Source organism: Ascidiella aspersa, chromosome 6, assembly GCF_963924565.1.
Source record: "Ascidiella aspersa chromosome 6, kaAscAspe10.2, whole genome shotgun sequence".
Lineage (NCBI taxonomy): Eukaryota > Metazoa > Chordata > Ascidiacea > Phlebobranchia > Ascidiidae > Ascidiella > Ascidiella aspersa.
Genome location: NC_139452.1, coordinates 29,681,512 through 29,693,566, shown reverse-complemented (window position 1 = coordinate 29,693,566; position 12,055 = coordinate 29,681,512). Strand labels below are relative to the sequence as shown.

Below are 12,055 nucleotides of genomic sequence, written 5' to 3'. Positions count from 1 at the left end.
TCGCCACCATATTAAGTCGATTTCAAGTCAAGTCGTTGTCACCAAAAAATGATTATTCATGAGAATTACTACATTAATTCCATTTCAAGCAATATGACACAAACACAAAAAACGAAACAGCACTCTTTTTACGTCTAAATGTTGAGGTATATGAAAACAATGTTGACTAAAAAATAAATTCGGGACTGTCTTAATGATTTATAGATCTCAAATATTTGCCTGCAGTTTGGGTAAGTTCATAGCCTTGAGAGGCGTACGCTGAATTTTTAGGAACGTGAAATACAAAAAATTAACGAGGGGCAATTAACGCAAAGTATTTACAACTTTTTTAGTTGTTGCACCCCGTTCTAAAAACTTTTAATAAACGTAGGAATGCTATATTAACACAATATTCCAACTTTCACTGATATTGCGTTCCATTCGAAAATTAAACCACGCAATCAAAAGATTAAGATGCGGTAAACCATCACAATTTACGCTTCACCATGAAACATGCATCAATTATTCACGCCCAAGAAGTTGTATCCTAATGGCGCGATAATACAAAGTATACCTTGCAACTTCAAGATGGTATCTCAACTCGAATATTCGAGGTCGAGACTTCACGAGTTCGTTCGCTAAATATAATAAACAGTAAACACGAAACAGTCATTTCAAACGAGAAATCTATTTATATCTGTTTGTCTGCGCCCTAACGAAGATGAGAGAAAAACGTGCGACAGTTTCAAAGCACGCTTAAATGTGTATGCAACATAAAAAGGCGTGTGTTACCAAGGGGCCAGGTATTCTACTTAATAATGTATTTTCTGTTGATGTAAAGTCGCTTATGACATCGGATATAAAATTAAATCGACGTTTAAAATTAGAGTACAGACGTTTATCGCATATGATCCTTAAGCATGCGTTATTTATTTGTTAAGTATTTTGCGACATTTCAAATAACATTTTGAAGCATAATGGTTGGATGTCAAGACGTATAGGTACTCTTTTACTCATTTTTCCACATTGACTATGTTGAAAATGAATTTAGGTTATTCGAAACATTCAAAATGATGCCAACTTCTGTATAGACTTTTAAGTAACATTTAGTTCGTTTCATATTCGTATAAATCCCGGGAGTTACGCATTATAGCTCGCAAATAGACACTTGACCTGTGAAAAGCAAGTAAGGAATCTTGTCAAAAGCGAGGTATTTGTCTTCGTGCTAAAATTACCAGAAACTCCCAAACAGTTTTGATTTAGACAAACCGAGAAAAAGGCAAAATGCTTGCTAAAAACCGAAAAGGAAAGGATCTCTCTGTCGCTAATGCCTACATTATCGGATCACGAGTGACCTGTTGGATTAGACGAACGTACGTAGAGAGAGAGCGTAAAAGCAGCCGAGTCAATCGAAAGTCAGGATAGTATACATTCGGAGTTTCCTTCTAACAGAGCCACATCTCGAGTAGCACTTCACCTGGCTAGGATTGACATCGAAGTGCTAGCTTTGGCATTCATAAAGACCTGGTGCTTCATATTCGATTCGCGTTTGTTGGAGAGAGTATCGTGTATTTACGCTTGGTAAGGGTTTAGAAGCGACCAAGATTGGGTATATGTGTGATTAAAACGGTTCTATTTTATACATGATTGATGCTTGACCTTTAAATCTCGACTTGTCAAAAAATACCGTAGTTTTTAAACAGTTTTTTTGAAGAAAATGAAAAGGTTCTATCATTTGCGCCATTGGATAGTAGATTAGAGTGTGAAGTGTTTTTTAGTCAGCTGGAATGAATCAGAATTATTTCAGTTCTTCACTTTTGCGCGTGAGTCTTTTACACGAAGTATTTACACGAGGAAATTGCTTTACATTTTATGGGGAGAATTAATATGAGTTTTGTGGCAGATAGATAACAAATTATAGCAGAAATTTTGTTCTACTGCATATACATACCTTATATGCACAACTTTGTCAAATCGGGCATTCAATTTTTAGTTTTGCAGTTTACCGACATTAGCGGTTGTTTAAATTCAGTTGTATTGGAGTTATTAGAATTTGATGAAGAGAACGTAAATTCCAGGTATTTCAGTTTTTCAACATAGAAATTAACCGATCCAAGGGTTAAAAGCAAATTTGCGAGATTAACATTCATGCAGTTGTCAGCATTTCAAAGTTGTGGCTACCCAGGTGGAAACAGCGGTTACCGATCGGCAGCAGCTGGCTCAGTGGATGAATGGTGTACTATACGCGAGACTCACGTAACCAGGAAAAAAACAGTCGGAGTTATTATAAAACACCAAGTTGTCCGTTTGTGCAACGATTGCGGTATTTCGGAGTGGCTGAGACATATACCAAAAGACACACAAGTTTATAATATTGTTTGGTTAAACTAACTTGGCTATTTGGTTATACCAAAATGATTTTTATGTGTGCGTTTGTTAAGGGACATCCTTGATTGTGAATTGGACATTTACTGAGAAATTTAACTGCCGAGACAGTACCATAAGACACGATAGTTTAGTACAAATATTTAGCGCGTCTATGCAAAGATGGTATTTGATAGGAAGATTTAACTGACTCATTAAACCTAATCGTTCAGCTGTGTTGATTGCGATTTTTACAATTATTGAAGAAATTCAAATAATTGCGATATGTAACGAAACGGATGAAAGTTTATATTTGAAAATGGTATTTGAAAAGAATAATTTAGATGATTTTGCTGTTAAAAGTAACAAGTACTAAACGCTTTACAATTTAAGTGAAAAAAAAACAATTGTGACTATATTAAACAAAAAAAAGGAACATCAAGATATTTAAGAAGATACTATTTGAAAACAGCGATTACACGAAATCCGCGCTTTGTTTGTTTGTTTGTGATTTTTACGCTTTTAGTGGCAAATGCATTTTGATTCTTCGGTTCAATATGCTGCGTTGTTTCTTAATTTTCGATTCTTCTTCGACAAAAAACCTCTCTTGTTTGTCATCCACCACCCGCTTAAATCGGACATTCCTTTTCTCTTAAACCGCCGTACAAGGTCAGTGTGGTTCTACTATAACAAAAGTCTACCGCATCAGTTATCGTGGAATCAGCGGTGGCCTTGGCAGTCTGCGATTTCGGCAGGAATTTTGAAAGCGTGTCGGGTGGGCCACTAACGCCTTCTCCTTAAGCATTACGCGTATTAGGCATTCTTGGAAGTTGAGCTCTAATATGGGCGTCACTTGTAGTGGAAAGACGCTTTTAAGATATTTCGTTTGAATGGTAAAAGTCCACGGTATCAAAGATTATGTAGGAAATTTAGTACAACGTTAAGGTTATTTGACAGGCGCTATCATTTTGTGTATGTTTTTTTTCTTTATTAAATTCGGTTTCAAATAGGACATGGCAAAACAGCAATGTAAAATTCACGAACTTGCAGATATTATAAATGTGTTGCTAAAATGCACAAGTGAATGAAATTACAGTTCTAAATTATTTCCGTGTAAAACTTTTATATCCACAAATGCTACTTTTGCACCAGGCTAATTATTTATTTCACATGTTCTAAAAATATTAGCTGGTACGTTGTCAATTGACGTGCGTTCTCATATTTAAACCGAATCCATACAAAGTAGTCAAGTTGCACATAAAGTGCGACAACAGAACGCTGTTGAGTAAGATGAGCTTAGTTTTTACATTTCAAAATCAAAGCCGCAAACCCCGTAAAGCAAAGAAACGCAATCCGAACTGATCTAACAGTTTCAGAGAAAGTTGCACTTACAAAGTGCAAGAACAGAAAGACCATTGTAAGACCTTAGGCTTAGTGTGTCAAAACACAGCCGCAATAAATAATACATTTTCCTTTTGTGTTGTGTTGGTCTCAGAAGGCGGTTGGAGAAATGCTAGGCAGCCTGTTGGTGGGGCATTTGTTTGTAAATAGTGATGTTTAGGCATGTGCGAAGTAGGGCAAGGTGTGGTGGAAGGAAAACGGTGCTATGTGTTACAATGCTGGCTTTCTTGACACAACTGAAAGGCACCAAAGCTGTCTTGAACGGAGGTAAGTGGTGGAACATGATTTTAACACGACAATGTAACCATTTATGGCTTGGTATATTTGCGATTTTAACATTTGCAGTAATGCATAAAAGGTCTGTTGAAAATTTCTTTTGTGTTTTTAAATAGTATAAGGCACAAGTTTGCTTTGAAACGTTACAATCCTAATTGACATGATAAAGTTCGGTCCTGCAATAGCCTGCAGATTTTAAAATGTAGTTTATTATTTTACCGGTCCCTATAGTTTACAGTTTTCAATTTAAACGCGACTAGGTTTACAGTACAAAACTGCATTAATTGCAAGTAGACTTCGTAAAAAAAACATATCGCATTGGTAAACAGCTGTATTTTAATTTGTATTCCAAAACATTTGTTGGGGTTAAAACAGCATTTTTACGAAAGGCAAGGAAGAAATTGGTAATAACAGTAAAAAAAGGATAGTGTATAATATCAGAACGTTTATTTCTCAACATCCGCAGCTTTACATAATTAACCCTTACATGTCACATTTATGAAGTGCAACACGTGACCAGATCTCGCAAAACCGCTGATTGCAAATGTCACGTGTCAAGTGCGCGCGCTGATCACATTGTGACGTACCAATACGGCAGCTCGATCGTATTTGTAACAATAAACTCGAAGGGCGGGCGACTGTTCATCAATTTTTAATGCCTCGTCAAAACCTACGCTGCTACTTGGAAAGGTGTATTAAGGTGGAACTATTACGTCACGGTAAATTGGCAAACTTAGTTTGAGGCCTAATGCACCAAGAGCAATGGTATGAAAGATGCTTGAAATTATTGGTCCCAAGCTTTTAAGTTGTTTGCATATGCGAATCCTCGTAACTTGTTAAGTGATTTGCAGTCCCACAAAAAATGTATGTTTATTTGCGCTGCAACCAGACCAATCATTTACCCGCACATGAACAATACAATATAGACATTTTGTAAAACAATGATGTGGCCATTTTGAAGTCGTAATGACCAAAAATAACGGCAAACCCATAATAGTGATAAAACACCAGATGCACATTTGTACATTTGTGATCTGGTCCTTTTAAATTTTGCTTTGTGTACTTTAGCAAAAACACGAAGACGAATATTGTCAAAGAAAAACATAACTTCTAACAAATATCCTTCGGCAATTACCCGAATACCTTGGCAAGTTTAGAGCATTGCCTTAACATTCACATAACTCACTCGCATCTCTTGCCTCTTTACTGCCCTATCCACGTGAATTGTCTCAAGACGACTAAAATATTTATGCACAATTCTGTTTTGTGAGCATTCACCAGCGTTTGGGTATCTACAGCCTTTGTACATTTCGGCAAATTGTCATACACTTTACCGCTAATAGAAAGGACAATATCGAACATATCACACAACAGGCGAACTTAAAACACAATTTTCCCAAAACTGCAAACAACATAAGTATTATGTTGCCACCCAAATCGCTTAGAACCCAATATGTGAAACTTGACAGCCGATGTAACCATAAAATGTTGTTGACGTAAGGCATGAATTGGTTGTTTATATTACATTTTGTGTAACCCAATTCAACTTACTTTGAATCGTTAACACAATAGTAAAATAGTATTGTTGTAACCTTATTTGGGAGGCTATAGGCACTATATATGTGTTTCATGTTGAAGTGAAATATTTCTAGTAACACATAACGACAAGTGTACACGTAGTTGTCACTAACTCGTCGCCTTGTAAGGAAATCGGTTTATTTACTCTACGCTGTCATTTGTAAATGCCGCACACATTCACAAGAAAAATGCTGGGGCGTTAGGTCCTGTTGTGGCCGTCAATACGGTAAAAGTTTTCCAGTCGACCGAACTTGAGTACAGAGGGTTTGCAGAGCTTTCGTGTAGAGCGAGGATTGACAATGATATGTTGGAAAATACCAGCCCCAACCACTAACAGTCCAACGTGTTCTGTAGACAAGCAGCCAAGCATGTTAGACACCCTGCCACGGTTCCGTGCGACTTCAAAGCACACATATGTGCAAATATTACGAGACGTCATCGGGTTGTTGACGGACTCTTTTTATTGTCCCTGATCTTATTTTTATGGGCCAGTAATGAAATCAAATGATTTTTTGTTCACACCCAGTCGTCGCCCGGCCACACATAAGATGCACTTGCTCTTTGCTTTACTTTCATAACGTATAAAGGAAATATTAGGAAAACATAATTTAAAAGACGTAATAAGAATACCAAACCGTCAGTTGTTGACAAAACGTTCAAATTCTACATATACTTCTGTATGGGCTCTGATATATTCTGATTACGTCTTACTACAACCTTCAACCAATATGCTACATAATTTAAAAGTCTTTAAGCAATGCTGGTTTTCGAATATTGCACGCCCAAAATAAAATCAAAGCTGATGCAAAAATATAACAACTGGAATAGGAAAAGGATTCGCTTTAACAGAAAAACGTTTGTAATTTTAAAGCCTATTCCAGAAACAATTTTAGAGCATACTTCTGCTTTGCAAAAATGTTAAGCCAGAAACAAATATAAAATTGATGCAAAATTGCTGCCACAATACTACAAAACCATTCGCTTAGTTCGCCATTACGGTGAGATGAATTTCACTGTTTTTGTAATGTGATATTTCATCTAATTTTCCTCATATTTCAGCAAAAAAATTCCCTAATGCTAGTTAGAGTTGTCTTGTGACGAAGATTGTCATTTTTAAATCAAAATCAGCTTTGTTTAACTTTGATGTTTAACTAGCAGTTTTACATAGATGTCATTAATGTCGAACTTCTGCCAATTGTGACTGACATCATTGCCCTTGAGTAATTATTGACTCTGTGACTTAACTCCAAGAGTTAATACGCGGTATTACGAGTTTAAGTGTAATTAAATAATCAGCGGGAGAAATATCAATATTGGCCTAAAACCAACGGCTTAGAGGTTTAATCGACAAACATTTCATTAAAATTGATTATGTGGCTCCAAATTGATGCAGTCCCGAGAGAGCTTACCCAAACGCTCGGGATTAATTGCGTCAACTGGGTCATTCCGTTATGTGTATATTGCCCAATAACGACCATCCGCATATACTCGCATTTAATCGGTAAAATCTCGACATACAGGAATCTGATAGAAGCCAAAGGTATAAGTATTGTTAGGTGCACGATGCATGGTCCTTAATATAGTCTGAAATCAAATGTCAAAGTCTTGAAGGACGGAATTCCATTGAGACACATTAACTTATGATGATATGATAAATGCGCATCAAAAAAAAAACTCGACTTGATATTGTTCAACTGAAATGATGAAAATCAACATTATTAATTTATGTGTAAAAACGCACTACTATTTAAACTTCGTAGACATATTTTTGAAATCACGACTCCGTATTGGTAAATTGCTTTAAACCAAATTAACATAACGATTTTGCTTCATCTGAAAAATCGCGGCGTGCAGATCTTTTAAACTACTACAGATAACAAACGCAATTTGAATGTAAGTTGTTGTTCAAATAATGCAGATCTCTTATTGGTTGGGGTAGATGTTCACGGGGCTCTGGTTGGTTGGTTTAAATTCAAAGTAGTTTTGACCCAACCCGGGTTAGGTCAACAAGTTCAAAGCGAGTCTGTAGACTTGGGGTGATAAGAAAACGCAAAGCTGACGCTAAGCAGACTTCATGCGTTAAACGGGTTCTAGTAAAAGCTCCCGCCAAGTTTTGAACTTGTAATTAGTAATGGTTTGAAACCAGCCAATAACAAACACATGTAGGGCAACTTACCCTTTACTTATAGGAATGTGTTATATATATATTTATACATATGTGTGTGTGTGTGTTTTTCAATTTAAATAGACACTTTATAACAGGATACATGACACGAACATGCTTAACCAAAAAGAAGAATATTATCGCTATTAACAAATAGTAAAGTTTAGAACCGGACAATATTTTTATACAATAAAATAGGGTGGTAAAGACCAATTGAGAAAGCAACTTAGTGATGTTGCAACAAGTGCAAACCTTATAGTTGGTCTTTACATCAACTTCTTTGTGCGATGATGATCAAGTAAAGCACTTTTTATAATAGCACCTGCTGGACACGTTGTAATCAATAGGAAAAAACAATGTTTTGACTATAAACAATGTTTTGAAGATTGGAATCGTTAATAAAAAAAGTAGTTAGTTGTATTTATTCGCCTTTCAATTACGCATGTAAAATGAAAAAGCTATACAGATTTGGTTATTCGCAAGGGGCGACTCTCATAGGCAATGTACATCTAATCATAGTCAATATTATTCGAAATAACCCCTTTTGCCGTAGCGAGAGTGTATAGAGTCATAACTGACGATTGATGTGGTTTGGGCGTTTACTGTAGAAAATTGCGCTGCAAAGATTCCGAGGCAGATAACAGGAAATTTCGATAATCTACCGGATGCATCGCCTGAAATACCACTGAAGTAGATTGGTAGGGCCAAAGTTGCTATGCAAAAGGTTACGAAGTCGTAGCCAGCCTATAAAACTAAAACGCGGGTTGCCACATACTTTTATGAAATAAATTTCAACACTAAAAAAGATTTTCAAAGGAAGTTTATAGGTTTTGAAAGACCTAAAATTAAATTATCTCGACGTGCTTTGAACATAGTTGGAAAACACAACAGTATAAATGCCATGGTCAATTCAACTAGAAATTGTTTAACAATTTTATTTTACTACGGCAATTTCTGAACACAAAGCGTAAGCCCCACACTAAAAATAAATTCAAAGACTATTCAAACATGGGGTTTTTCAAAGACCTTTCAATACGCAAACCAATTGAAAGACAACAAAATACATTTTTAAAATTCAAAGACCCGCAACGTAACGTACTGTATTTAACTTATGCAACGGTCAAAAAATAATTAGACTTGAGAAAACATTGCATTGTTTAACAAAAACTTATAAAAAAGTTGTGCTTATAATACGTAACAAAACTATATCTGGATTTCGTCGATGTAATTTTTACATGAATATTGATAACTCTCATTTCGCAGCACTGGGGATAAATGTCAGCATACTAACTTTAAACGAATTTAGGTTTGGGTGCCACATTGAAGGCAGCTCGTTGCGCCAATACCTTATTTATTGCCATCTCGTTCATCATTACTCTTTTGTTGTTTCTGGATTGTAACAGCGGATTTTGCCCACCCCTTAATCAGCATAACTCGAATCCGCTAAAATAACCACATATTTATTTAAACCGAAAATCAAGCCAATACCCGGAGTTGTTGGAAGTGCAAATAAAATGATAGATGAGCAGAAAGCCCTAAAGCAGAGTTTTTAACCAGAGGTGCTGAACTGTTTCAAGGGGGTGCTGAGATGCTGGATCAGACACCGAAAATGTATTACTGTAATTTATTCATTTGCTATTTCCGTGCTTAATTTAATGTAAACTACCTCCTATTTTGGTATTCTTTGTATATGGCCGTATTTGTCTAATTCTAAATAGAGGAATCAGGTGGCACTGTATAAAGACAAATTGTATTTGATTCTCGACAAGCTTTCGCACAACCGTGCTTCATCAGGTCAAAGTATAATTAAAAACATTTTTGTATGTTACTGTGTTACAAGTGCCTTGTATAAAAAGAAAATCACAATGGTTTTGTTATTTAAGCAATACCATAAGGGGGTGCGAGAATTGGTTGGTGATTTAAAAGAGGCGCTGCAAGGAAATATCCTAAGAGAACCACTACAGGCTTTTCGTTTTTAGTTCAACACTTGTATCTGTTTTACGGGAAGGTGACAAACATATGTTAAAATTGCGAAATTAAAAATTGTTGATATTTGAAGGCATTTTGGTTAGTTAAACAACACTTCCATAACCAAAATCCTGCTCGAATTGTATACTTTTATTTGATAAAAGGAGACGACAAAGAATTATCCGTTGGTTTTGTACAAACCATTTTGTTCAGCTCAACAATTCTTCCATAACACAAATCCTTTAAACGCCCGTTCAATATATTGACCCAAGCAATAAGTTCACTGACAGAGACAATAAGGATGATCCCTCTATTGGGAATTTGGGTCCTTACAACTGGTATTGAGCGATCAAGCTCGACAGGTTAAGTATCAAAGCAGCCATTTGATGCTTGCAATATGTTTTTTATTCGTGCTGTCAGTCATTTATATAACTGGGCCGTTAAATAAGCCGTTATTACTTCAGTAAACGTCGGTTGGAAAGGAAGAAACCAAAACTGAACGAATAAACAACGCAATATAATTTGGAAAACAAATTAGTCAGCGATTATTGATGCCAACTGACCCTTCAACAAATATTGAACCCTGTCAATTAGAAAGCGAGGCATAGTTTGAAGGTCGTAATCGTAATAACTGGCAATTAAATATCAATGACAAAGCAGATTTACTGTAGATGTTAATAATTTATGGTTAAGATAGTAAAAATACCTTACGATATGTTCGTTGCTTTCATGTATGTTATCGACTCTATATAATTAACTTTTAGAGAAGGGGTGTCTAAGTCAAATATACCGACGTGCCAATTTTTATCTTAGAACTTCTTCCTGTGCCAAAGTTTAGCAACTACTTTTTTCTAATATTAAAAGCGTTTTTACACAAAAAATAAAACAGTATAATGTTATAATATCAGAAGTAATTGTTTGTTGTCGTATAATTGCTGGAATCGTTTTGTATTCTTAATAAACAATGACAATTGGCTGTACAACAAATTAAGCTTTTTGACAATTGGCTGTAATTTTTGAGGGCTTGCGTGTCATTTTTTATTAAGTGACGTGCCACATTTGGCACGCGTACCTCATGTTGGACACCCCTGTTCTAGAGAGTATTTCCTTTTTCGGGGGTAATTGTTTTAAAATCTGCGATTTTTTGCAGTTAAAACAGTAAAATTTTCCATTTATAATCGAAATGTCATTTTTAAAGGGTGTTTTTCACAAAGATCACAGTTTTTTTCTTTAATCTTTAACGTGAATGATACAAATTATAGAGTAGACTATAGTTAGTGTAGAGCAAAGTTTAATATAGATGTTAAATGAGATGTTAGAAATATCTTATGGTGTGTTCTAAGTTGTAATAAAAGGTGTCGACTTTAATTTATGTGTTTGAGTGAGTCTTATCATTAGAATCGGACTCTTAAAACAAACTTTCGAAATATCGTTTTTATGCCACATATCGTATTGTTATCAACAATAGGTGGGTTTTATTGGCTTAAATAGCGCTGGTTGTGTTAACATATTTGAATATCAAAACACAGTACTTTATAATGTATTTTTGCCTTTTCAGCACCGCCCACTTTCACCAAATACCTCCCGCCGAGATACGACGGTCGAATGGGGAATCCCCTTCTGCTCAAGTGTCAAGCTAGGGGCGTCCCCGCACCTGTGATCACGTGGTGGAAAGATGGGGCGAGGATTTACGGAAATCAGGTGAATTTTGCGGTTTAAATTTCGTGTAGTTTTGCGCATACAAAATGCTACATGGTACAAACGCCTGATTGGTGATAAAAAGACCTATGGAAAACGCTTGGATTTTATTTTCATGTCGATAGACGTTACAATTTTGGGTCCGTAATTCCATTGCGCGCAAGTAACAAAACCAAAAATTTCATAGAAAATAAAGTTGTGGTTTATCTTATTCTAAAATTCACTTATCGTGTAGTTTTGACCATATACAAATGGCTGTGCGTCTGAAGCTGTATTTTTTGTTTCATAAGTACACAAAATACTTTACGCCTGATTGCTGAGATCAAGGGTTATGGAAAACATTTTTTATCTTCATGTTGATAGACGTTACTATCTCAGGTCTGTAATTTAATTGTGGCACACGTAAGCCTATGAAACCTCTATAAAATATGGTTAGATTTATCTTTAAAACAGTGGAAAGATGTTTGCAATAGTAATGAAGTCTGCAAGTATTGTGACGCGACAAAACGGTGCCGTGAGGTCATGTATGTACGTGTCGTTCTGCATGACTGCGTACGCGGCAGAGTGAAACGGCAAATATTTAAAAGCATTTTTTGAAAGGCGCGGACAGTGTAGGCGGATTTCCTA

At 35.9% G+C, this 12,055-nt stretch overlaps 1 protein-coding gene across 1 annotated transcript in view; it reads left to right on the top strand.

The window, feature by feature from the left end:
• Positions 1–12,055, top strand: part of LOC146141183 (uncharacterized) — a 55,418-nt gene that overhangs the window by 20,268 nt on the left and 23,095 nt on the right. Inside the window, exon 4 of the mRNA XM_083392840.1 lies at positions 11,289–11,431. Within this exon, the coding sequence (XP_083248966.1) occupies positions 11,289–11,431 (143 nt within the window). The remainder of the gene's footprint in view (positions 1–11,288; positions 11,432–12,055) is intronic.